We start from the raw sequence: 26,588 nt of genomic DNA on the forward strand, positions 1-26,588 counted from the left end.
TTATATTCATGATATCTACTAGACCCCTATTCGGACATATTTCTGTAACTTACAGGTCTAAAATTTAAAAAAAAAAAATTTCATGAAAAACAGTGTAACGCTTTTGGTACAGAAATCTAGACATCAGTGTAACGCCCAGGTGGTTAATGGAGTTCGAATTCGACGTACGATCACCCGAATAATTATGCATTATTGGACCGAATAGCGGTCCAATCGAATAGTGAGCAATTCGACCAACACTAATCCTGACCCTTTTCTAGAAACCTATTCTTGGGGTGATGACAATAGTAGAAAAGTAGGCCTAAGGCACTCTCATGTGTCCTGGCTGGCAGGATCTATCAATGTTTTGAGCTTTAATCAGCAGTGGGTATCTTGCAGAATGTAATTGCCATATACATTTTACTAATCCATGGTATTAAAACAGGGGTGCCCTGCCTTACCCTCCCCCTGCTGTTCACCAGCAGCCCTGCTGTACATCTATAGGGATGCTGGGGTTGTCTTTAATCAGACGACACCAGGAACTTTACGTCCAAGGCTCGTGTAACAGTGGAGAGTGGGGAGGAAGGCACAGGGGGTGGGAGAACAGTCTGAGGTGAGCAGTGCTGGGCGGCCAAGTCAGTTCCGGCTCGGTGTAATTATTGAAATACCTTTGTACAGATTAGCAGTTCTTTTTCTTGTGTAGCACATCATTTTTCTTATGACTTTTGTAGCTTTGTGTCACTATAGTCTTGTAGTGCAATGCCTGTGAAATGTTCTGCCATTCAATGTCTCATTAGCGCCAGGCACTTCTGTGTCATACTCGGTATATATAGATAAATATAGGTTTAGCATTTTTATTGTTGGTAGATTATTTTGACTTAGTCATTTTAAAAGTAGCTTGCAAGCCAAAAAAGTGTTGGCACCCCTGTATTAAAACAATTACTTGGAAATACCTGATCTCATCTTACTGATCAATAATAATTGTTTTGTGATTCTTCACATGTAAAAAATATTGAACAAACCAACATTTATATTGTATTTACCTAAATCTTAACTATTGGCCTGCACGTGGCACATTTTTTTAGTTCAAAGGCAATCAGGTCCTCGGTATACAACAGTACAGAGCACAAGCAGAGCACAGAGCACAGTACAGAGGATAACATCCCTTGCTATAGTAAAGTATGCAGCACGGAATCTCCTTGCAATGTCTTTGTAAAAAGAAAATTCTGTCAACATGTTTATCTGGAGTGTTGGCAGGAGTGTTGGCATATCTAATGTGTTACAATGAAACTGATTTTGTTTAAAAACCATGTTGAAGTTGTCCATTATTAGGACACGGTACTAAAACTGAATCAGCTCCAAGTCTGTTTGAATAATGATGTGTAGTTTGATATATGTTCAGTCAAAGAACATCTACATAAAAGGTTCTCAGTTCTGAATATTGCATAAACACGTTCTTGTATATATAAACTTGGAACATGTAGATTAGGAGTTTTCACTTCACTCTGAATATTTTCCTTGTTCCTGATCAGCATACTAGTTCCTAGTCAGTAACTCAGAGACGGTGGAAACAACAGAGAGTCAGACAGCTGGAAATAACAGGGAAAACAATGACACCCCTATATTAGGTACCACTTGGGCGGTTTTATTTAAATGTCTTGTTTCTATGCATATTTTATCATTATGTATGTCCATGGAAGCAACCATAGTAGCTGTGCTTATTTGGTATGTAATTTCACCTAAATAGAACTGTAGCCAGGCTATAGATAATCAGTACAAGTGTTTTTTCTTAAAGAGAAGTAAAGAAGAAGTACTTTTAAAATAAACCTTTACTCACCTCTAATGTAGTTACATCCACTGTGAGCAATTCATCCTCAAAGTATGAAATACATGTTGGGTTTAGATGTCATAAACCACTGCTCTCTGACCCCCTATCCCCCCACCATAAGAGGTTTGAGGCATCTTCATACCCATGACCACCTATATTTGGTTCAGGGAGTTTTGAAGGGAAAATGCTAATTTGAAAGAGAAGAAGGGAAAGCAGGGAATTTTGGCTAAATGATTTTATGTACAATTCATTCATATATATTCATCAATATTTGTATTCGGTGGGAAATACAAAAGTATTAATAAATCATGTCCCTGTACCTGACCCTTAACAACAAATTGGGGGTTACAGGGACTTAGATCCAGACATAGTTCAACTGCCAAAGTGAACAAAGTAAAGTGGTGTATGAGCAGTGAACTGTATCCTGACTCCCAACGCGTTTCGCCATTATAGGCTTTCTCAGGGGATTTAGGGGGAAATCAGTGACAGTACTAACAAAAGCATGAGTACACAAAACAAAATAGTTTTATTTATATAAAAAAAAACATGTTTACAGTTCTACTCATGTGTAAATGCAATTAGTTAATAGAATCCATATTATGGTTATGAATTTATGAAAATAGGTCTGTGAAACAGTTTGTATATAAACTTATATAAATGGAAAAATGGTGAATCTACCCATAAGTGTCAAAAATAACCCATTAGTTGCCTAGGGCTCACAATGTATCGTTTTTGAGCCCCATGCTACCCAGTTGAAAAGTAAGCATATTAGCAACAGAACTTGTTGGTGTTGAATAAAAGTGTATGGGTAGTGTGCCCATAATCAATAGTATACTAAGTGTGATGTATAATAAATATAAAGGGTGCAAGTCGTGCATACCAGCTGGATCACCAAGAAGGTTCTGCCAATGCAAGGGCAGTTGATGAGATTGCTAATGCATCCAGCACTGTCATCTTTATTCTTCTGTCTTTCTGTGTAGGCACAGGATCAAGTGACAATTCTTCCTCCAAATATACAAAAAAGTTCTGATCTCACTCTGCATGCACACTGCGCATACATTAGAGAAAAGCCTCTTGATGATGTATGCCCAATATCAGGCATGCACAGAAGAAGCAGCTAACAGCCTCCTGGGATATGTGACACAAATAGACCTAGAGGCTGCGAGTCTTTAAAGCCACTGTGGTAAAGAAGGAAGGGGAGGGGACTTCCTTAAAGTTTAAAAAGTAAAAAAAAAACACACATTTGTAAAAGAGATAGTCACTCCTTTTCATAATATTAAAAATTTGATGATATGTCTGCTTTAAGGGGTGGCTGTTGTGAGTAAAGTAAGTTTCTTCAAGAAAAGGTCCCTTTAATATCCAGTTATTTCCACTTTTCTGTATAAAGTGAGTACTAACGTGCATACCAGCACTGTTTATGCTGTTTTTCCCAGACAGACAGATGGTGAACCTAATTAGAGATGAGCAGCTTGGATCTGTTTTATCAGAGTTGGGATTTAGTCAATGATCTGAATGCCTTCATAAGAGCATGACTTGACCTCAGCTGAAAACATTTATCCAATATATGTCTGACAAATGCATTTATAGAAAGGATAGAACTAACAGGATCTTACATGCAGACTAGTGTTGTAGAAGCCACATAGGAAAAGAGAAAAGCGGAGAGAAGGTATATCTAAACAAGAATAAAAAAGTACTGAAAAAAGTCAGTAATGTTCAAACACAAACACACAAATAACATTTTTGTGAGGTGGAAGTATCCATTACATTGCCAACATATTGCCAAAATGGCAGAATTTCTATTCCTACCATAAATGTTAGGACTTATAGTATAATTGTCCAATCTAGCTAAAGTTATAAAATCTTCCAATATTGCATTCTGTGTCTTTGAAAAATTAGTATAAAGTAAGCAGTAAGTGGTTAGATAAAGCACTTGTGGGTTAAACCATCTGTTTTTTTACACCAAAATTCTTCAGGTCTGCAAAAATAGAGGGATTGTAGTGCTGTTTTTCCTCAACAGGACACAGATGGCAATATAAACCTGATAGATGATCTAGCCCTTTGCCAGCTTGATCAAAAGACCAAATCAAACATCTTGACTCGAGCTTTAAAGCCTTTAAAATGTCTAGCTTTTTGTTAACTGTAAATGTCCCCAACCCCAAGTAATACTAAACATTTCTGCACTTCACCATTTCCCTCTGAGTCTTTTTTAGTTTACTATATTATTGTTGCCTACCAGCTTTATGCATGGCTACAAGGTCCTTCTGTTGGGTATATTATGGTTCACATGATCACTAAATGGAATACTTATACTCTCATTTAAAGATCTCATTATCTTGGAGGTTTGCAATCTTTATTTTGTAACAAATTGCTTAATAATGACTTGTAAGTGTAAATGGGCAGGAGCCATTGATGCAGAAATTCAAGTAGTTACAAATGAAAAGATTTAGAAAAGATTTTATATAACACTAACCCCAACAATGAACTTCTGTTATGTGCTTTTTTTTAGGTCTGTTATACACTACCTGGCCAAAAATGTCCCTAAGCCTGTAGGGGCAGTGTTATGATCCGGGTAGGTTCATTTGGTCAGGGTAGGTTCAGCAGTGTTATGTGCCCCAAAAATGAGGTCAGCTGACTGTCTGAATATACTTCACGACTAGGTTTTTCCCTGATGGCATGGCCTTTTGTTCAAAATAACAATGTCAGGATTCACGGAGCTCAAATTTTGAGAAAACTAATTGCCTAAAAACTATTGGGAATTTCTGGGGTGTGCTGGAGGAGACTTTACACCAATGGTCTGACTCTCCCACCATCAATTATCTTGTTAAAAAATAAATTCAACTCTGGAGGGAAATAAATATTGTGACATTGCATAGGATTATCAAAATGTTACTATGGCCAATTTGTTAAGTGTACAGTCCAACATAATATTACAGTGGGTGACTTTTGGGGCAGTGTATATACCCTAGACTAATACATGGCCTGTAATTTAAAAACTTTAATAAATCTTTTATTTTATTTTTTTTTTACTTGTGCTTTCTGCACCTGCTGATGGTTACCATTGTTTACAGATCTGTATGGACTACAGAACTTCTTCCTTCTGTATATTATGGAGACGATGAAGGAGATATTGGAGATTATAGGGGAGCTCAGCAAAAAAAAAAAAAAGAAATAATGCACCCTCTACATACAAGGACTGCAAACAGGCTTTAGTATATTTTATTTTTGTTTTAACATGCCAACTTGAACAAACATGAATGTCTGAGCCACAACTATTAAGGGAATGACCCCATGGGACTGTCAACTCTGGAACCCTGTTTGCTCCTCTCAGTTTATTATATTATATTGGGTGGCAAGGATCAAGGTAATTTCTGTTGTGATATGTTCTGTTGGTTGTGTAAGATGTACACTTGGGTCATAATGAATAGGTGATATGGTTTGTTTGGTAAAGGGTTAATAAAAAAATCAGTGTATCTTTACAGGATTCTGTTTTAATCAAGAAAAATATTACGTTTGATTTAAACCCAATAAAGGGACCGTAGCCTAAGTTTTACCACTATACTGGTTGTTGAGTTTTTATTAAAAGTATTTGGTCTCTAAATTTATTTGGGCGGAGGCTCTATGGGAAGTGCAATCATAAGATGTGTAGGTCAAGGTTAATTTTGAAGGTTCCTTTTAGGCTTCTGGGTTCAGAGAGAAGATGGTATAGTTGTATGTAAAGCACAATAAAAATAATCATAATATCAAAATAACTGTAAATATTATATTTTTCTAAAAAATCTCCAACTGTATTCTTTCCCTTCCAAACCCAGGAACAACATAAGAAGGCTCACAGATGAACTCCGACTGGTAAAACACAAGTATACTTATACTGTTAATAAACAAAGCCTAAAAAAAATACAGATATTTTTATAATGAAATTTCTACCTGTCCATTAAAGCCAGCCCCATCTGGAGACCTCAGGAATTCATTGTAAACTTGATTTGCTCGACTGATCACCATAGCAACAGCATCTTGGTACTGAGGGGAGGAGATGGCCAGCAGTGGCAAGGCAGCTAGTGGAATGTGATCTTCACTAATATTTAGGCAGTTCTCGTCATAGCTGTAAGGGTTGAGGCTGTGAAAGGAAACAGAAAGAAAAAATATTTACTATTCACTCAACTAAAGTATATATTAGGGCCCACAGAGACATGACCTACATAACGTGGCTAGTCAGCAAATAATATTGAGGACAACAGTTGGTCCCTTGAAACAGAATACTAAAATCTATCAGCTATAACATATTATCTGTAATATTTTACAGAAGGTTTTTTAAGGCAAACAATCTATTGTAATAATGATAACTTCTCATAAAACAATGCAAATTATTCCAAGATCTCGTTGGATACCGAGGTCATAAATCACTAATAATTCGGCCATTAATGGCACTAGACATCAACCATCTAATATTTGTATGTACATAGTTCCATCAAAGCAGAATTACCAGCATACCGTATTAGATTGCATAAGTGAAACTGTAATACCCGACGCGCTTCGCCCGATGTAGGCTTCCTCAGGCATAGCAGTGCATTAGCAGGAACATTAGCATGTACTGGACACAATTTAGATATGTTATAAATCAAAGTAATTGATTATACAGATAAAAACTAAAATAGTACACAATGGTTTAAAAGTCTTAGTGAAGTAGGGTACACTTTAGTTAATATTAATCAGTAGTATATAGGATTGTTACATATTATTATATATGATTTTTTTTAAAGGGCAATAGTAATAGGTGGGGTGAGTGGATGGATCAGTGTAATATGTCATCATATATAGGAAAAAAAAAATTCAATTGTTTGACTTACATAGTCCATGGTTGGAAAAATATCATATATGGCTTGTAACCCCCCACACCCAGAATGTGGTAGGGTGGGGGGGGGGGGGGTTAAAAAAAGCTGGTGGATATCTGTATATTTGATAACGGTAATAGGTGAGTATATGGAACTGAAAAGGGCATTATGTCAAATGGTCTGTCAATGTAACGTCCTTGGTTTTGCCTCGGAGGTTTACGTTCTTTGTGTTCAGCAAAATATTCTCACACCACAGTTCTGATGTCTCCTTTAGCTGTAGTTATCCAGTAATTATACACTCCAGAGATTCTGCATAGCCTGAAATTAGGTCCTACTTACGTACGAGAAAGACAGTAATAACAGAACACCTAATTTTTCTGCAGAGTAGACACATCCCTCTATGCGTGATTCACCACTTTCTCTGTAAAACATATTGCGTGTGTTTGTTTATATTGCAAGGCAGTTCCTTATAGCTTGCTTGTTACTACCCCTCATTATTTTATTGATGCACTCCTGAAGTTTTCTTACACATAAACTCATACATTATGTATTTTGTACGCTGATTATTCCTCCGGAAGTTCATGAGTTTGGTTTTGATCATGTTTAGTTTTAGGACCTTACATTTAAAAGCTTGTGTTGAAATGCTTCCTTTCTTGACAGATCACAGGGTTAAACATCTGCCTATAGCAAATTCTGGTCTGTTTTTAAAGCTGAAAAATGGCTAAAGAGCAAAAAAAAAAAACCATTGTGATAAGGTCAGAGCAGAGAAAACAATAATACCTCCTTTCCTTATCGGTGTCATTGTAAGAAATACTATTCCACCCTAATTGGTGGTAGCAGTGACAGTGGTATGAAGAATAACCCCAAAGCCCCCAATGATGTCAAATTCAGCAATAAAACGCTTCTTTAGCAATTAATATCCCCTTTCATTAGTGCCAATTGTACATTCATATCATTCCGGCACTCTGCACTCCTCTTTCCCTCTGCACTGGCTGTAACTAGTATACAAAAGGAAGGCCCCATGGGCAAATTTGTAGCCGTCGCCCCCCTAGTCATGAGGACCGGAGACACTGGGCTAAATAATCAGCAGGGCTTGGGAACTGCCTTCAGTTATTCCAGTACCGTTTTTTTCCCAGGACTTCTGTAGTGAGCAATCCCTCCTCTAAATAGATCCTTACTTTGTGTAAAGGTCTGTGAAAGGTCGGGTGACTCTTTACTGCCCTACTGAGCTGCTGCACAATGAACTTGAATCTAAACAAACACCAATAATATTATTGTACATGATAGTCTTAATTTAAAGGTATATTGTCTTGATGACATATTAAAGGGGATGTTCCTGGGATGTGGGCAGACATTCAGCATTCTTATGTACATTTGCAGGACTATACCGGAGAGCCCCAGGTGGAACAGCACATCTACATGTATTTCCCACTGGATTCTTTATCCAACGGCACAACTATGTCTGGCTGAATTTCTCTGTATGCATTAATATAGGCCCATGAGCAGTACAACACCCCATCCCAAATAATTCACTAAGGCTTGTTACAAAAAGATTTAAACCTTTAATCATATCATCATACAATCAAAATGTATCCAAAGCCTAAATGCTGACTTTTATTTTGGATAAAGTAGAGAAAGTTTTTCATTCTTGTCTGTCCCCACATCAAGGAGACCGACCTGCCCTTTATCACCAGGACTCCGATAGGAAAGTGATAGGTTATTTCAAAGAAGTGATATGAAAATTAATTTCAGTTTCATTGACAAATGGCTAAGAGCAGAGATGTCCCATGCCTTGTATGACCATTGAATCTCAGAGATAAGAAGTGAAGAAAAATTTCCCCAATGAGACCCATGGAGAAAAAACAATAGACGGGAGTTCTAACAATTTATTAGGTGATCTAAAAAAATAAAGCTTGCATACAGTTGGGTATTGAAACACCATACAACACCCCCTTTATTAGGGAAATTTTAGCATACACAATATATCATGGGTTCATGTGTCTGCAGGTCACTGGTGCATAGTAAGGACTGTGAGGATATGATTTGGTTATCCATGCGTGATTGATGCACTAGCATACATGCATATTTATTAGTAAATCACTGTGTATCATGTGTGTCTGATTTATTTTTGCTCAGTCAAAGAGATTAGAGTATTAGCCTGCTGCAGCTGAAAACCTGTGCCTAGAATAAAAGAAAGTTCAAAAATGTATTCATTGCTGCAGAATATATTTTGAAGGAACTTTGGTTAACATATACTTAAAAACTATATCCTGACAAGAATATGAGAATAAAAAAGATATGGAAGCAAAAACTTCTAAAATATCTCTCCGTGTGTGCTTAATAATCTAAAGCTACCTCTTGATCCCTGTCTGGATAGCGTTTCAGAAGAATTCTTTTTTTTTTTTCAGTTAAAACTCAGCCCCAGGCAAAACTTTTTTTTTTGTTTTGGTCGATGTCCCCTATGCCTTGTCCTAGAGGAATTCAAAAAGTTCAGAGACTGGAATAAAAAACATTTCCAAGTGGAGCTGACAGAGGTTAGAAACACAGAGGTTTTCATTACTACATGGGTCTTGTTGTATAGAGACCCCGTTACCTCTTTTTGTTTTAGGTGAAGGGACATTTCTGCAGTACATGCAGACAGCAATATTAATAATTAGATTTTTTAAAATGTAAGAATTCCTCCTCTATTCAGTACCAGAGACCCATCCCCCAATTTGGCACCATAATCCTCATATATGGGCAAATCCCAGCTCACTCTCTGGAGGCTAGTTTAGCAATCCAAGGAATTTGTTACACACAGAGCTTCGGTTTTCAAAGAATTGTGCTTTGTGGACAGAAGAGTGGCAAAGAACCACGTACAGATACAGGCAGACAATTCTTAGGAAGTGCAATAGCGTCAAAGCAAACTGTACAGATATGAGTAAAAAATTTATTATGGTAAATATATTTTGTAAGAGGTCAGAGAAATGGGCCAGGGTGTAAATGTGGATAAATAACAGACCAGATAAAGTATAAAGAGGCAGAGAGAGTCATGGTCAAAGGACATACTGATGTCACTCCAAGCATCGATTAGTTGGAAGGTCAAATAGAGAAAAGGTCATAGGTAGGTATCAATCCAGGAAATGCACCAATAGCAGTTAAACGCTCTTATGAGCAGTGCAGCCGAGTCCAAGGGAAATTTGTATTGAAAATATTTTTTTTGAAATATTGAATATTTGAAAAAATTGGCCAATCAGGGGCCAGGCAGGATAAAGGGAGATTGATATCAAGATACCATTCTCCGGGGCTGTGCGTGCCCCAAACTACTAGGAAGACGGCACTGCCTAAGAATAGAAGAAGAAGCTGAAGGCGCGTCTGACAAGAAACAGCAGAGACTCTGAAAAGCTGTGTGTTGACATATACATGAAATGTGAGATGGTCTAGTTTCAAGGGCAGGATGACATATTTAATGTTTTAAGATTTATTTACTCACAAAATACTATTTATTTATTGATGATAAAAGTGTAGTATCAGTATTACTTTCCACTAGTGTTTATTCCTACTCCCCATTATTTTCTCATGAATTTTAGAACTAACAAGATATATCATTCCTAAAGTAGAATCCACCAAAGTAATTTTCTGAATTATCTGAAAATTTACAACACTGCTTCATTCCTCTAGATTTGAACCATGGCCTGAATAAAACACAACTACTGACATTTTTTTTTCTACTTTTGGATAATGTGTGAAAAAAATGAAACATCTGTTAAGTTAATTTTTCTGTGGCTGCATTGGTTATTACTTCTTACTTTTATCCTTGTGACAGGAGGACATAAAATCAGCAGCATGTCAAATGGAGGAAAAAAACTGTCATGAACCTTCTAAATTACTACTGTCAGTTTACACAACAGTATATTCACAATGTCTGAGACCACAATCAAGCACAAGCAAAGAAAATATAAGACAGTAGTTAAAAAATGCAAGCTATAGAAACTGCTCTTGTCAAAACACTGATGTCTGACCTTGTGTTAAATAAACACTGTTCAAAATACAGTGCTGCTTTTGTAACCCACTAGTAACTAGTTTCATATACTTGCAGGGCAGGTTTCAATGTTTTGGGACTAAAAGATAATTGGACATTTCCTAGCATGTGGGTTAGTAGCACAAACAATAGAATTATAACCTCCATTGGTACGAAAAGTGACATTTTTCAGGTAATTTAAAAACATTTTTTTCTATTCTCAGCTGGAGCGGATATATATTCAAAACAATTGATTAAAATAACTTAATCTAAAAATTAAACATTTAGTGCCTGCATTCATGTAGATATTTAGGGTCTGATTTATGAAAGCTCTCCAAAGCTGGAAAGGATACACTTTCATCAGTAAACCCGGGAAATCCAGCAAACCTGGAATGGATTTCTTAAAATATTTTGCTATTTGCTAGCATGGTTTTGAATCCTGGACCAGACCCATTCCAGGTTTGTATAATCACCCAGCTTCACTGATGAAAGTGTGCTCTCTCCAGCCTTGGAGAGCTTTCATAAATCAAAGCCATAAACCTTCATATATCAGTATGAAACAGTATAATTCATCTATGATTTTCAGTCCTTTACCTTAATTTCAAAGAAATGATTTATCAGTAAATTAACTTACTTTGATTTGTTGGAAGGAGATTAATATCGGATGTACACTGTATGAAATTTCATCTAGTTGGAAAACAGCATGCATTGAAATATTTCAGACAAAACCCTAGTAAGTAGTAAAAGCTGTAAAAGCTTTCATCTGTTGTCACTGCTCTTTGATCGTACAGATGGGCATTGACAGAAATGTACTAAAATTGATACAGATGCATAGAAGAAAGGAGGAGAGCACACAAGAGAATCTTCTGTTCCTAAACAAAATCAATTTGGCTTTCTAATTCACTTGATTTGTAGCAACAAAATGTTGAGAAATTGGATTGTCTTCATGTGCAGGTAAAAATCACAGCATTTAACACTTAACTTTTAATGTCAAGCTGTGTGAAAAGTATCCTTTAGTCATATATACCATTCACATGATGTACTGGGTAAATATCTTTATATTTTTTTATCCTGTATTCATCTTATAGAGCTTACTGCTTTGCCCTTCAAATGTCTGTGGTGGGCTAGGGCTTAATCTAGGTGTTGGGTCTGTGATCAAGCAAGGGTGGCAATGGCAGGGCACCATGAGACCCTGCAAGTCAACATAGCCATTCTAAATTGAATTTTTTGGGACTGAAACCTTGGTGGGAAGTTAATATTAAATCAGAGCCTGCAAACCGAAGTAAGATATTCTAAACATGCTGTAGGTACTGTTACAAGTCAGTGTTAAGGGTTTAAGTGTAAAGGTTTTTTTAGAAGTTAGTTGTATTTATTATTATTATTATTATTATTAAACAGGATTTATATAGCACCAACATATTACGCAGCGCTGTACATTAAATAGGGATTGCAAATGACAGACTAATACAGACAGTGATACAGGAGGAGAGGACCCTGCCCCGAAGAACTTACAATCTAGTAGGTGGGGGAATTTCACACACAATAGGATGGGAGATATGTAGTGGTGGGAAGTAGTGGTGGTTTCAAATGACAGAAGATGCCGGGTAGGCAAGTTTGAAGAAATGGGTTTTGAGCGCTCTTTTAAATGAGCAGAAAGTAGGAGCAAGCCGAATAGGACGAGGAAGACCATTCCAGAGAGTCAGGGCAGCTCTAGAAAAGTCTTGTATCCGTGCGTGTGATGAGGTTATGAGTGCGGAAGTCATTAAGGTAGGTATATTTTTACCAGGTCAGAAATGTAAGTGGAACAATAACTGTGTAGGGATTTGAAGGCAAAGCACAGGAGCTTAAATTTGATTCTATTGTGAAATGGAAGCCAATGGAGAGAACTACAAAGAGATGCAGCGGAAGAGGAGCGGAGGGAAGGATGGATGAGTCTGGCTGCAGGAAGTAGGATAAAGTTTTCAATTATAAGTGTAATAGTGGCCAGATATTATATTCACACAAGTTCAGCTCTGGGAGCCATGAAGCGCAAATTACTAGCATCACACTCCAGTACCAAAAATAAATGTAGTGCTAAAAACTTATGCTGAATCTGTATTCATGCATATATTAAGATCTGATTAGTGAGAATCTTATTGAAATTTCTAATTTTAGAACATTAGCAGTGGGTGGCTTAAGTATTTTTTTTTTTGTTGCAGTTACAATTACCAATTTCCATTATTGCAATATTCCCATTACTAAAGTATTGTTCTGTGAACAAAGGGGCTAGATCATAAAACCAGGGTAATAAAGCAATAGGTTTTAAGTACTGGTTTACCTCCAGTTTTAAATTACCACTGTGTATAATATAGTGGCAACACAACCTCAATAAGCTTTATCATGGTGCTTAATTTCCAGCTAACTTACCACTTTTCTGAAGGGTTGGCCTATTTATAAAGCAACAACAAGTGTTATTGCTGTCTGAAGTGTACTTTAGTCGTATAACAATCCTAAAAGTGGCATTACCAATACATGCAAAGGGGAGGAAACCTCAATACTTCAAGGGTAAACCTCAAGCACTCTAAACATTAGCATGTAGCTGTCAGGCTATTTTAGGGGAAAGTGCAACCTTACCCAAACATTTGGCCCATGTGAAGGAGGACCATTACCTACTCTATCAAAAAGTCTTGACTTTTACTCCTAAAAAGTTTTTATTGCTTTTATTTATTAAAATAATGTAAGAAAAGTTTTGCTTTTGTCATATGTCTTCTATGTTACTGAGCACTGGGAACAATACAGAATGGCAATATATAGATCTCATAGAAGTTGGGAAATCTGAGTTACCATAGGGATGCTGGAATGTAGGACAGTCTTTGAATGTGTTATCATCTACTAGGATGTGGTCGAACATCTTGGAACTACTTACACAGCAGGTCAGTGGTGGAAAAGGAACAGGACAGGAAAGCATAGCTGATACTGACACTTGGGGACTGATTTATTAAAACTCTCAAACTCTTCAAGGCTGGAGAAGATACAATTTCATCAGTTAAGCTGGGTGATCCAGCATACCTGGAACATATTTCCTAAAAGTCATTTGTTATTTGTTAGCAAATGTTTTCAATTTTGACCAGATTTATTCCAGGTTTGCTGGATCACTCAGCTTCAATGATGAAAATTTATCCAATCCAGCCTTGGAGAGCTTTAATAATTCAGGATCTTGGTTGCAACTGATTAAACTTTCACCAGGGGTAAAACGGCAGGACGGTGTTCAACTTTGATAACTCCTTTTTTATGCAGATGTGAAAAGAACTGATTTTCTGTTTCCTGAACCATTACGAGTTGTGTGACTGCAAAACACACCTGCACCCTTTTCTTTCCCCTGAATTTAGCCAGAAAAAAAATTAGATGGCTAGAAGAGGAATACAAAAAGCTGGCTACTCTTTTAACCCTGTTGTCTTAAGCAATGTTCCATTATTTGGTCAATTGTCCAATACAAATGCATTTCATGCTCACCTCAATATTGATTACATTTTCCTGACAAATCAAATTAGCACCACTTTTGGAAGATTTCATTACATCATTATGTCTGCAGTGACTTTTACAAAGCATAGGTTAGGGTGACATCATTTGGCTAGGAACATGAAGTCTGTGTCTCTAGGGAAATCCTGAAAACAACAAGACGCATTCAGTTCATCAAATCAAACTGATATCCCTCTTTACACCTCCAATAAAAAATGGCTCAGCGAGTGCATTTATTAGCTTACTCGGGCATGATATTAAAACAAACCACAGTCTGCACTCAGGGTGAAATACAGTCAATTTCCTGGTGCTTTATTTCAATGGTTTACCATTCTCAAAGACACAATCCCTGCTGGTTCAAAGAGAACAAAATGGAGATGACGCAGGAAAAGGTTTTGCTTCGGCGACTAGAACCAATGCATAAGCAATTACTGAAGTTTTTTTTTTGCTAGTTTCTAATCAAAGATTTAGAAAAAGTCTGATTTATTCAGTCTGGCTACTTGTCATGCATGGACAATATCCCCAGCTGGCTCTCCACTTTGGATATATGCAAATGGTCCATACTTTGTCATTCTTTTGTTTTTTTTTTTAATCATTTTATTTTTTATTCCCCAGGAAATTGCAGACTTTGACAAGCACAATGTTATGCAACAGATAGATATGAATTGCTAATCAATATATTTAAAAAAAAATCTGTGAAAAAGATCTAGACACAATTCGCTTCATAAAAAAAGAAGAAAAGTAAAAGCTTAGTGTTTAAAGAGTATCTCTATCTAAAGATTTTTTTGTTTTGCTTTGCATATATCAGGAATGGGTTTGAAATCCTGTGAGATTTTTTTGCCATCTGTATGCATACTGGAGAGTTTTCAGTTCGACCTGGTGACCTTTGGTAAATCCATAATTTTTTTTTATTTTAGGATTTTATTAGGTAAGTACAACAAGGCAAATACAATATACAATACATACATATAAAACGCAGAGATCAAACAAATTTGTAAACTGTACCGAATACGTACAAAAGATAAGATAGATAATAGAGAACAAAACATGCTGCTTTTAGCCATTTTTGAGTGACTGGCCACTTCCATGACTTAAATGCAACTATCTTCAACTGCAACTCACAGTGTTTGGAACGCCAATAAAATAAATTGTAGTTGCTGCTGGTGGACTAAAAAGGGAAGGACATAATTCGTCTTTATTCATTAACTTTCTGAAAGCATTACATCACAGCAAACTGCAACTTCAACCACATGACACAGAGGATGATTTCAACAAAATTAAAAAACTGCAAAATTTATTAGCACAGTATTGGCAGGGACATTTGGGAACCGATAACAGCAGTGAGTTAGCAATGGCAATTCTGAAAGGGGCCTAAGGGTCTCAGGGCTTGTCCATGTAGGTAGTAAGGTTACTGGGTGGTTACAGCTTCCTTGCTGCTAGCAAAATTCTTTCAGTTAGTGCTGCTGGGTGGGAACTGCTGTGTGTGACGGCCCTATGAATTAATGTGATGTTTAAACTATTCTCTAGTGCAGTGGTCACCAACCTTTTCGGACCCACGGACCTCTAAATTTAAACCATGCATGCACGGAAAGCTTGGTGTCACTCAAAGGGGAAGAAACTTCCCCCATAGTAACATCATGATGCGACAACCGACCCACTTCCCTGAACCTGCGATCAGTTCAGGGGACATGGTCCGTGGCTCTGGCTGGTGTGCCCTCCCAGCGGGGTAATTTTTCCGCAGATCACTAAACTTTTCTCCAGACCACTGGTTGGCGACTGCTGCTCTAGTGTATGCACTTAAAAAAAAAAGTAATTTGGGTAAAGATACACTTTAAACAGATGTATAACCTACCTAAGTGGCTTTAATTTATATTTTGCATTCATACAATTTCAGGCTATTGTGTTTCTGAATTCTAAACACTGCTTTCTTTCAAATATAACTGCAGCCTCACTCACACAATAGATAATGAAGTTCAGTAAATAGCACTCAAAATCTACCAGCAGTGAATCTTACAGAACCAGATTAAATAAAAAACAAACCAAAATGTCTCTATCTGTAGTGCTTTCAAACCATCTATTGCAGTTCACTCATTAACAGAATTTGTTGACTGCACTATTACTTTAAAAAGGTGACTTTTTACACCAACTGATCTGATCCTAAAATAATAGATAAACCTGATAATTAAAGTCCAGCAGTGCAATCCTACATTGAACAGTAAGCATTCTCTACTTGTTCAGCTATATCTCTACAGGTTTCTGAAGTCTCCATTGTGCCCAGCAAGCAGTGTTCCCATTTTGCTGGTCATAGTACTGTCTGCCTATTGCTCTCCGCAGCTGTCTAGATTTACCAATGAAATTCTGACATATCATTTAAGGTCTTGAAGGATATAATGTTGAAAAAGACTTCATTATTGTTCTCTTTACAGGACTATATTACTCAACAAGCATAAAATGCATCAGTGGGTATTTCACACAGCTGGCCATCCTGCAGTACTGCAAAGCCTTGTCAATTTTTCTGAATCCTCAATACCTTTCTCAGCATGGTACAGCAAGAATTATAGAATATCCAACATGACATTAGTGTAATAAGTGCAGAAAGGAGAAAATAAACAGAAAAGGCAGATAATATGAATGTATCTATAAAATAATCTGAACTAGCTCAAACAGGTGTATTAGTATTGTATCAGTATAAATGTATTGCAAACCTTATATAATTGATTTAGCATCTGCTTGCTGTTTCTAGTTCTGCTTTGATAAAGCTCATTTCCACAGGGATAATTAATAATGCATGTTAAAACGAACAGTCTTACATTCAGTCACCCAGTGTTACCGTACACACTTCTCCTGTACAACATTACATTATCTAAGGGCTCAGATAAAGCCCACCTTATTTTCTGTCTAATGGACTTCCAATACCTTTTTCCACCCTAGCTGAACTACAGCTGACCTGCCCCTTATATTCATTGTATTTAAGTTATTTTAATCAAGGAGACTCATTTGGCCAAAACAGCAGTTTCCTGGGAAATTATTACATGTCAGTAGCGTTGTTTGCAGTATGTTGTCCATCTACATTTGGGTACAATTATCTACAAAAAGTGCAACATACTCATAAGTAGTTTGCTAGGTTCCAACAAATTGGTCTTTTCCCAAAATTATGTAAAGGAAAGTCTCTCCGTTTGGCAAGTCCTACCATGACATTTTCTCCACATTACATAATAAAAGAATTCTCCCGCAGTACTTTCTGTACACAATGCAGACTCTCCAGAACTCTCTCTTCACACCACTAGCTTTCTTAAAAAAGCTTTTCCAAATGATAGATGTACTCAGGGCATTTGTTTCACAGTACAGGCACTCAAGACAGACTTTTTAAATGCCAGACTCTCTTAGGGTGCTTTCTTTACAGACTGGCAGACTTTCAGAGCATTCTGCAGACAAGATCTGAGCAATCTCTCCGGAAGGTAGTAGGGTACCAGCTCCATTTGGGAGGCAGCCTCTCCATAACTAGTGATGACTCCTCAGAAGGGAAAAAAAATCTGAGCAGAGGTTCCTTTAGGCAGACCTGTCATCCTATTTTTAACATTTTGTAATTTTATCTTAAGTAAAAATGTGTTTTTTTTTAAATATTTTTGTAAACATTTATTGGGAAGGACCCCTTCCTTCTTTACTGCAGCTGCCGTAAAGACGAAAAGGGACATCCACAGCCTCCTGGGATACATATGTCACATATCCCAGAAGGCTGCAGTTTGCTGCTACACAGAGATCGGGAGCTTACTGGTTCCAGGGAGGGCAATCGTATGTATTGTATATCCCTGGCAGTAAAGGCTATATCTTCATGTGCTAAAAATTCTGGATTCTCCTTTTTTTTTATTATGAACTTTGAATAGGCATTTTCTAATTTCATTGGGATATATATATATATATATATATATATATATATATATATAAGGATTAAATATTTGAGCACTCTCTGTATAATGTATACGTATAACGTTTTATAAGGCATATATTATCACATTTTAAATCTCTCTTTAGGTTTTCTCAAAATGGTCTTTCCACAAGGCAGCCTCACTAGAACAAATCCTTTTAAAAAACAATTTTGCACAAAGTAAATGTTATCAAGGTAGAGTTGGCTCTTCACATAACAGGCCTTCTTTAGGGGACTACAATAATTGTGATATACAGGTACAGAATGCAGGCTCAGAATACAAGACAAATAAAGAATTCTTTCACAAATGGTAATGTTTTACAGTTATGACTTACAGTCTATAATTTGGCAGAAATAGGAGGTTATACTTTCATTTTAGTTAGTATGAGCTAAGCTTGCCAAACAGCTCTTTGGCAATTCAAACGTTTAACAGTACCCAGCTTACATGGTTTGGTTCTTTTTACAGCACTCCCTACAAAAGACAAACCGATCTGCTAAAGTACAACAATTTAATGATAGGCAGTGAAAAAAGAATCCTCTCAGCAAGAGTACCCGCTCATCATCTACATTTAATGACAGTTTTAGACTCCATGGGGGAGCCTGTTATGTTCAATGATTGCTTTTAAATCCACAGAGTCCATAGTGGAAAACCACAGGATGTCTTTTTATGTAATATGGCATATTAGCCTCCCCACAGGTGATTTCACACATTTCTATGTATACTGGCCTACTACATTAAGGTTTATAACAGTAGAAAATGAATCGGAATCTACTGTGTTCACCCATTTCATTCTTCCTCTGCCTGCCAGTTTGATGCCCTAGATGTACGAGACGTAGAATAAAATTTTTGCATTAGTAAAATAAAATTATTGCATAAATTATGTATTCCTTACAGGAGAACTTAATGAAGAAGAATGATTTTTTTATAACATAAAGCTGACAAAATTATAAAATATGACTTGATAAGATTTTACTTACTTCTCTTGTGATTGAGAAGTAACTAACATGCCAACCAAGGCAAAACTATTTTAAAAAAAGTAATATAATATTATACATGCTTTTATACTCTACATGTATCACTGTACTAAACTGACCATTATTGGGATGACAATGCTCTGTTGCTGTTTCCCAATTGTCTGATCCACTGTGGTTATGGAACCTGGCCTGGGAAGCCCTGTATCACTTTGGGTACTGGCCATTACCACATGTACGAAAATTCAACATTCGACAACAGAGACTGTTGATCCAGGGAACATCCGATTGCCTCATGGGATCAGGAAGGATTTTTTCCCCTGTTGGAGCAAATTGAACCAGGAATTATAAGGGTTTGTTTGCCTTCCTCTGGATCAAATAGGTCTTTAGGGTTTTAGCCAGGATATAATTATTTCCCTTGGTGCACGAATGTCTTTTTTTCAATCTAACTATGTAACTATTTATAAAGCATTGTGGATTTTTTAAATAAAAAAGGCAATCTCTTTAATTAAATGTCTATATAGCCTATCAAAAAAGTAGAAAGAAAGAGAGAGACAGAAAGAAAGAGAGAAGTAAGTTAGTAAAAATATCTCCAGTTTAGTTTGGTCACAGTTCCACTGTATTTCCAGCAATCAGACAATGAAAGCCCTGGCTCTCTGCTTAGGCAGTCACTGGCCATTCACAGAATACATGACATTTTTTGATCGGTCAAGGAGAGAACGTACATCATTAGTTAAAATTGTTAGGAGCTATGCTAAGGACATTTAAGGAGGTAATTTTTTTATGCTAAAGCTATTTTAATCATGTTTAAGTCTAGCTGGAGTTGTTCTGTAATGCCAATTAACGCTAATATTTCTAACTATATATCACAAAATTTGCTGTTCAATATCCCTGATCCACATATCTTATCACCATTCCATCTGCTATGAACTTTCTTAATAAACAGTTAAAATAGTTAAGATCATAAACCATCAGATCTCATTTCTTACAACAAAATAGTTTTTAGCTGTCTAATAAAGCACTCAACCCACATGTTAATATACCCTATGACTTTTTGACACTAGAATATCAAAGGATTCAAAACCTTGGGATAGTGGATCCACATTGGCTAGCATTATTATTGACAACCTATACAGAATATTCAGCTACAGAGATATTAGTTTGTTAGCTGTGTTAAATATATTTCTCTGAGGTCACTACACTTGATGATTTTATGTACCTTAATAAATCTCAATGAAATGAAATCTGACTTTTTGCACTGTAGAATAACTGCTTGCCCTTTCATAAATGTAGCATTATGAGTGATAAAAGTAAAAAACACAACTTACTGGCTGAAGTTCTAGCATGAAAGAGAGAGCTGAAAATAAATGATAATTGTAATGCATATTTCATAATAAATAAATGCAATGTGAAACTATTTTACATTGCTATTAACAGATTGTGACAGGCTAAATTTAAGCATATAATAGAATACAGAAGATGTGAAAAACATATATCTTTGTACACAGGCGTTATGCTGAGGTGTACCTAATTTAAAGACTGCATACATGCCTAAATCAGTTCACTTTTTTACTGTGTGGCAACATATATCTCTCTACAAATTGCAGGGTCCGTCTGTACACCCTTCTTATTTTCTCCATAAATATAATATTAGATAAGAATAGCTGGATGTAAACTTTCTACTCTACTAGATCAACTGTCATGTTCTTTTCCGCTGCTACCCAGTCATTTCTGAACTGTACCATATTAATTAGAGCAGACCCAAGCAAATCATTGTTCCACTAACCGTATTGTCTAGGTCAGTGGTTGCCACTAGGTCAGTGGTTGCCATCTTTTCTGACCTACGTATCATTAAACCTACGGGCTCAGGACTGCGCATGCATGGGGAGCCATGCGTCACTTAAAGGGGAAGAAATTTCTCCCATAGTGATGTCATGATGCCAGAACCCACCCAGTCTCCCATCGCAGGTCTGAGCCTGCGATAGGAGAATGGGCGGGTTGTGTCCAGAGACACAACCTGCCCACCGCCCTGAGCCTGCTATCCGTATGGGGGTCATGGTTGGTAGCTCTGGCCTGTGTGCCCCCCTAGTGGGGTCTTCTTCTGACCCCACTGGGGGGCGCACCGGCCAGAGTCGCGGACCACCCAACTTTTCTCAGCTGGTCTAGGTCATCCTTTCTCAACCTTTTTAACCCAAAGGACCTTTTTAGGAGGAACCTGGGAAAGCCAATTAGTTGGTGATCAGTGAGGCAAATGCTCCTGCATTGGTAGTCAGCAGGATGAATACCCCCTAATAAAATGGTGGCCCTAAAGATTGTAGAGACACTAAAATAGCAAGTCAATTAACCACAGGTTAAGAAACCCCCAGCAACCTGTGTAGGAACCCTAGCGTTCTACCGTGCTTTGGTAAAAATAGCTAATCTATGTGTATGAATCCAGAGTGGAGGTACTGTAAGTATACAAGTATATACGTGTCAACAACAATACCAAATTATTTGGAATGCCTTAGCGGGGGGGGAGGCAGTAGTATTAACCATTTAAATATATGCAGGCAGGGTTTAATGACAGTTTGCTGCTCTTTAGAAGCCATGCTGCTCTAGGCCATTGTTTCAACCATTCCTAGTACATTCCATACAGTTTAATAAATGAATGGCACAGAATTAAGCACATATTTATTACTAATATTGTTTTTAAATTATTATTAATAATATTAATAATAACAATATTAATAATAAACAGTATTCATATAGCACCAACACATTTGGCTGTACATGAAATAGGGGTTGCAAATGACAGACAGATACAAACAGTGATACAGGAGGAGGAGAGGACCCTGCTCAAAACAGTTTACAATTTAAAAGGTGGGGGAAGTAGCACACAATAGGATTTGGGATGGTGACTGAGTAGGGAGGGTTTTAACAGACAGAGGAAGACAGGTAGGGATGTTTGAAAAGATGGGTTTTAAATGAGCAGAAAGTAGAAAAAAGCCGAATAGAACGTTGAAGACCATTCCAGAGAGCCAGGGTAGCTCTAGAAAAATTTTGCAGCCATGCGTGTGATGAGGTTATAAGTTAAAAAGTCATTAGTAGGTCATTGTAGGAGTGGAGGGGGGAGTATTTTTCTATCAGGTCAGAAAGTTAAGTGGGTCAAGAGCTTTGGAGGGAGTTAAAAGCAAAGCACAGGAGCTAAAGTGAAATAGAAGCCAATGAAGTGAACTACAAAGAGATGCAGCAGAAGAGAAGCGGTGGGAAGGATGGATGATTCTGGCTGCAGCGCAATCGATTGTGTGGAGAGTCTGGTTAGTGGAATACCAGAGAGGAGGATGTTACAGTAATCCAGACGAGAGATAAGAACGTGTACAATGAGTTTGGTCGTCTCTGTGGACAGGTAGGGAGTATTATGGAGATGAAAGTGTTTTCGCTTTTCCTTTAATTTCTCGTTGGAGGCAAAATCAAATTACACAAATTATAAGGAAAAATTAGCTGTTTAGTATAAAAATATATATAAGAATAAAGGATAAAGTAGAAAAAAATTCAAAAAATACATTATATAAAAAGAGACAGGTTAGACTTGGAGGAATATCTGTAATTGAATGGAAAATGCTTAGAACTCAATATGTAGTCTACTGTATGATATGTTTATATGGATAATATTATATCAGTAAAATTTTAATTTTTTTTTTAAATAATCATTGAGCAACGTTTTAGATTAAATATAACTATGGTAAGAGATTCACAATATATTAATAAATTTAAAAAAAACTCTTACAAATAGAGGCTAAATTTATGTCAAAAAATTTACAAAATCAGTTGACCTGTTTAAATTAAATAGCAGGTTAGAGTTAAATGCTTTCTTATAACCATATATATTATCACAGAAAGTAGTAAAATGGCAAGCTGATTCCCTTCAAATGTACACTTAATTTGAGTGGTATAACCCCAGTGACATTTGCATATAGATAGGGGGTTGATAATGTCCTTCCACTTGCGATATGGGATAATAAAAAGACATTTCTTAGGAGTTAAATACGTGTGAACCAGTTGTATGTCATTATCCTTACAAATCAAGTTTGTTGCTTCAGAAATGGTTGCTATCTTAATGTACTTTATTTATTTTATTATTTTGCTTACCCTTTTGTTTACCGCTAATAAACTGCATTCCTGGGATCTGTCTTCATTTACTACAGAAAAAAGATATAGCAACTCCTCATCTAAGAACTTTTACACCCACTTGAATTACTGGTCCTCTTTATTCAAATCTCCCAACAAATAATACTAATTGTTCTATCAAAGAGTTCAGTATGGTAAGAATTTTATGAAAAATTGATAATATGGTATATGTATTATATTGTTTACAATAGTATTTAACCTCTTGATTGATATCGTATTAGCAGTATATTTTCTTTTTATGTCTCTTTCTTGTTTTTCTCCCAATTTCTCTCTCCTCTTTTGTCTCACATCTCTTCCTGATTACATTGTATAACTATAACTTAAAAATTACCTTGCACAGGGTAATGACATTTGTAGTTTTGACTTCTTTGATTTTGTTAATAGAATAAATCTTTGTTATTGTACATTGCTTTTGGAAATTTGTACATTGTGATGTAACCCTTCAGTTTAGTCTTAAAAAAAATGGGATAAAAAAACAAAAAAAAAACAACATCCAATAAGTTCAACTAAAACATAAAAGCCTCCACTTTCGGAAGCTTAAACCCAAAGCTGATACAGAGGAAAGTAAAAACCCAATGAAAGCATGCTTGAACTTGCTTTAGGTTAAATAGATATTCCCTGGACCAATAAACATAGTAGTGTTTTGGAATAATAAACAAAAAACAAGTGTGCCAAGTCAACAAATATAAAAATCACACTGCCCTAACTGTAGCTGAATGGCTGATATAAGGAAATAATAGTGTCACTGGTCTTTCTGGCCACATTTGGTAATGGCTGTAAATGTTGTAATGGCTGGGAGATTATAGTACAACAACAGTCAAATACAGACGTACTGACACATGTTTAGCCCCTAATGCAGTTGACTCTGATCATCATTTTACTTAGAAACCTGAGAGTAAAGGTGCCATGTGATGTGGAGATTAGATTTCAAAATCTATGGGTCAGTGGGGTAGGCAGTCAAATATGTTGATAAACATATGAAAAGGAGTCCAAGCAGGATCAGATAACCTCCTAGGCAAATCAACACGCCAGTGTGTTGATGTACATCACAAGGGCAAGAGTTTAATCCATAATTTTTCTAGTGATCCATTTATTTCTAGTTATGCCCTTGACTATGAATAAGTTCCTAAAACTCCCAATATATTTGTTTTTTTAAGATAATGTATCAGTTTTAATGCCATCATAAAAGCGATAACCTTACCACTAGAAAATTACTTTTGCTTTGTTAATGCATGCAACATAAAGTAAAGTATCACAGTAACATATTATCTTTTTTATGATTTTGTTTTACAGAGGTGATTATAGTTTTCTATAAATCTTGTTACTCTTGTTTGGAAACAGTAAAATGCCCACCAAGCACATATTACATTTTTGGAAATTAAAAATTTCACAAACCAAAAAAACTTTACCATAAAAAAAGCAAACAAACTGTTATTTAAATCACAAATGTAATATTGATCTTACTTGTAAACCAGCGAGAAGGCTTCAGAACATATTGCAGGGCAGGGAACTAGTTTAACCAGGATGTGTCCAAGGGCTGCTGGAAAATGGGCTTTGGTTACTTTCTCAAACACAGAGCTAAAGGTGTTAACATCAGCCACCTTGCTGTTGATGTCACCTCCTCCTGTATCTAGTATACTGCCGCCATGAAGGACCAGAACAAGGACATGTGTTTTACAGGTGCTTTGTGATGCAATATCCTGTAAAATAAAGATATGTAATAAAATAAAATATCCCGTTCAAAATCAATATACAATGCACCACAGAAAATTTGGTGTCAATGCAAAACATGTGAACCAGGGCATTACAAGTGTCATCAACACTAAATGTAGCCTAGTTTATTGTTAGGGTTTGAGTTAGAGTAAATACTAAAATAAAAGGTTATGGATTAAGATTACAGATTTAAGACGTTTAAGAGCTTATTCTGAATAATGAGTGGAAGCCAGTTAATACCTGTCCAGTTTTATTGCTATGTGTGTGCCTGCTAGGGATTTTTATCCTCTAAAGTCAATCTTTCTGTTTCAATATTTTATTTTTTTAAATAATAAAAAAAAAGAGTAGATCAAGAACAAAAGCATTCAATCCTAAATTTACACATTTCAGCCCTCTCCACTGGAAAAATTTGGAATACTACAATGCAGAATACTGTGAACTAAGGTAACCGATGAATCAACAGATTCATCCTCACAGTCCAATTGTATGAACAATGTAACAATGATTGCCTAGTGCAAGACACCTTGAGGACACCTTTATTAGGTGAAGAGGACCTAGCTAATTGCACAACCTCACATATATCAGGACATGTAAAGCTAAAATCAGAGAATCTTGCGCCTGAGTATGAAGGAGAAGGAAGAATACAGGGTAGTAAAGGAGAGAAAGATTGTTTAGTAGGAGAAGGGAATAGAGAATGATGAAAAAGAAACTTAGGTCTCACCAGGCAAGGGTAGGATGTGAGGAAGAGAGGGAAACACCATCAATGTGGTCACCATTCTAAGAGGTAATTTCAACTGTTGTATCCCAGAGGTATTGAAAACTAGATAAACTTCATCGGGCTCCCTCCCCCAATGCAAAGGTTCCAGCATTGAAAAAGTCTAGCTCTTTTGAACTGGGCCTGGTACATAAGTACCCCTTGTTCCCTCCAGATGACAGCCCTGTAAGCAAGTAAGAAAATGCTTTAAACAAATTTGTTTTTAAGTATTGAAAGCCAAGACCTGTACTGCTGATGTCAAAATACTGAGCTACTATAATTACATAACTTTTATATACGGTTTATTTAAAATGTACAGATATACTGCATTATCTGGACTTCTGCTTGCAGTAACATTGTGCAAAGATTAACAGTGTGCATCCACATAAAGCAATCACATATTAACTTTCATGAAATACCTCAGGGTACTTTGTTAAATAAGCCAATGAGCTAAAGATTTAGCCTGCTGACAATATCAGACAATGTTAATGCACTAAAGACCTCGGGAGCCCCTGAGGTTTGGTGTTTGCCCTAGATTCCCTGCTAGCTTTACTTTAATAAAAAAAGAAACTCTTTGAATTCACTCTTATGATGTAGGTGAAACTGAGATATACATATACGTAGCAACTAAAGCATCTACTGTTTTCCCAAAATATGAATTTTAAAATAAAATATATACTGTATAATATGAAATCAAGCTCTAACCTCATTGTCCTCATGAATCTCAAAACTGCTTTGCCTGGGGCATCTGTGTTTTCTCCCATGAACTCGGTAAAGTTCACCTATTTAAGAAAAGGAAAAGAAAAACTAGGTTAATGGCGTAATCATCAGGTAATAAAGGTGATCAACCCTTTAGCCTATAAAATACTGTACATATATATGGTTATCTTTAGAGCTCATGCACATAGAGTTTTAGGTACAAA

General features: G+C 36.4%; 1 protein-coding gene across 1 annotated transcript in view; it reads right to left on the minus strand.

The window, feature by feature from the left end:
• Positions 1 to 26,588, minus strand: part of PITPNM3 (PITPNM family member 3) — a 293,907-nt gene that overhangs the window by 69,321 nt on the left and 197,998 nt on the right. Inside the window, exons 4-6 of the mRNA XM_072417098.1 lie at positions 26,371 to 26,447; positions 24,663 to 24,898; positions 5,732 to 5,921 (exon numbers count right to left, since the gene is read on the minus strand). Coding sequence (XP_072273199.1) covers positions 5,732 to 5,921; positions 24,663 to 24,898; positions 26,371 to 26,447 — 503 coding nt within the window. The remainder of the gene's footprint in view (positions 1 to 5,731; positions 5,922 to 24,662; positions 24,899 to 26,370; positions 26,448 to 26,588) is intronic.

The sequence above is a fragment of the Pyxicephalus adspersus genome, chromosome 1 (assembly GCF_032062135.1).
Source record: "Pyxicephalus adspersus chromosome 1, UCB_Pads_2.0, whole genome shotgun sequence".
Classification (NCBI taxonomy): Eukaryota; Metazoa; Chordata; class Amphibia; order Anura; family Pyxicephalidae; genus Pyxicephalus; species Pyxicephalus adspersus.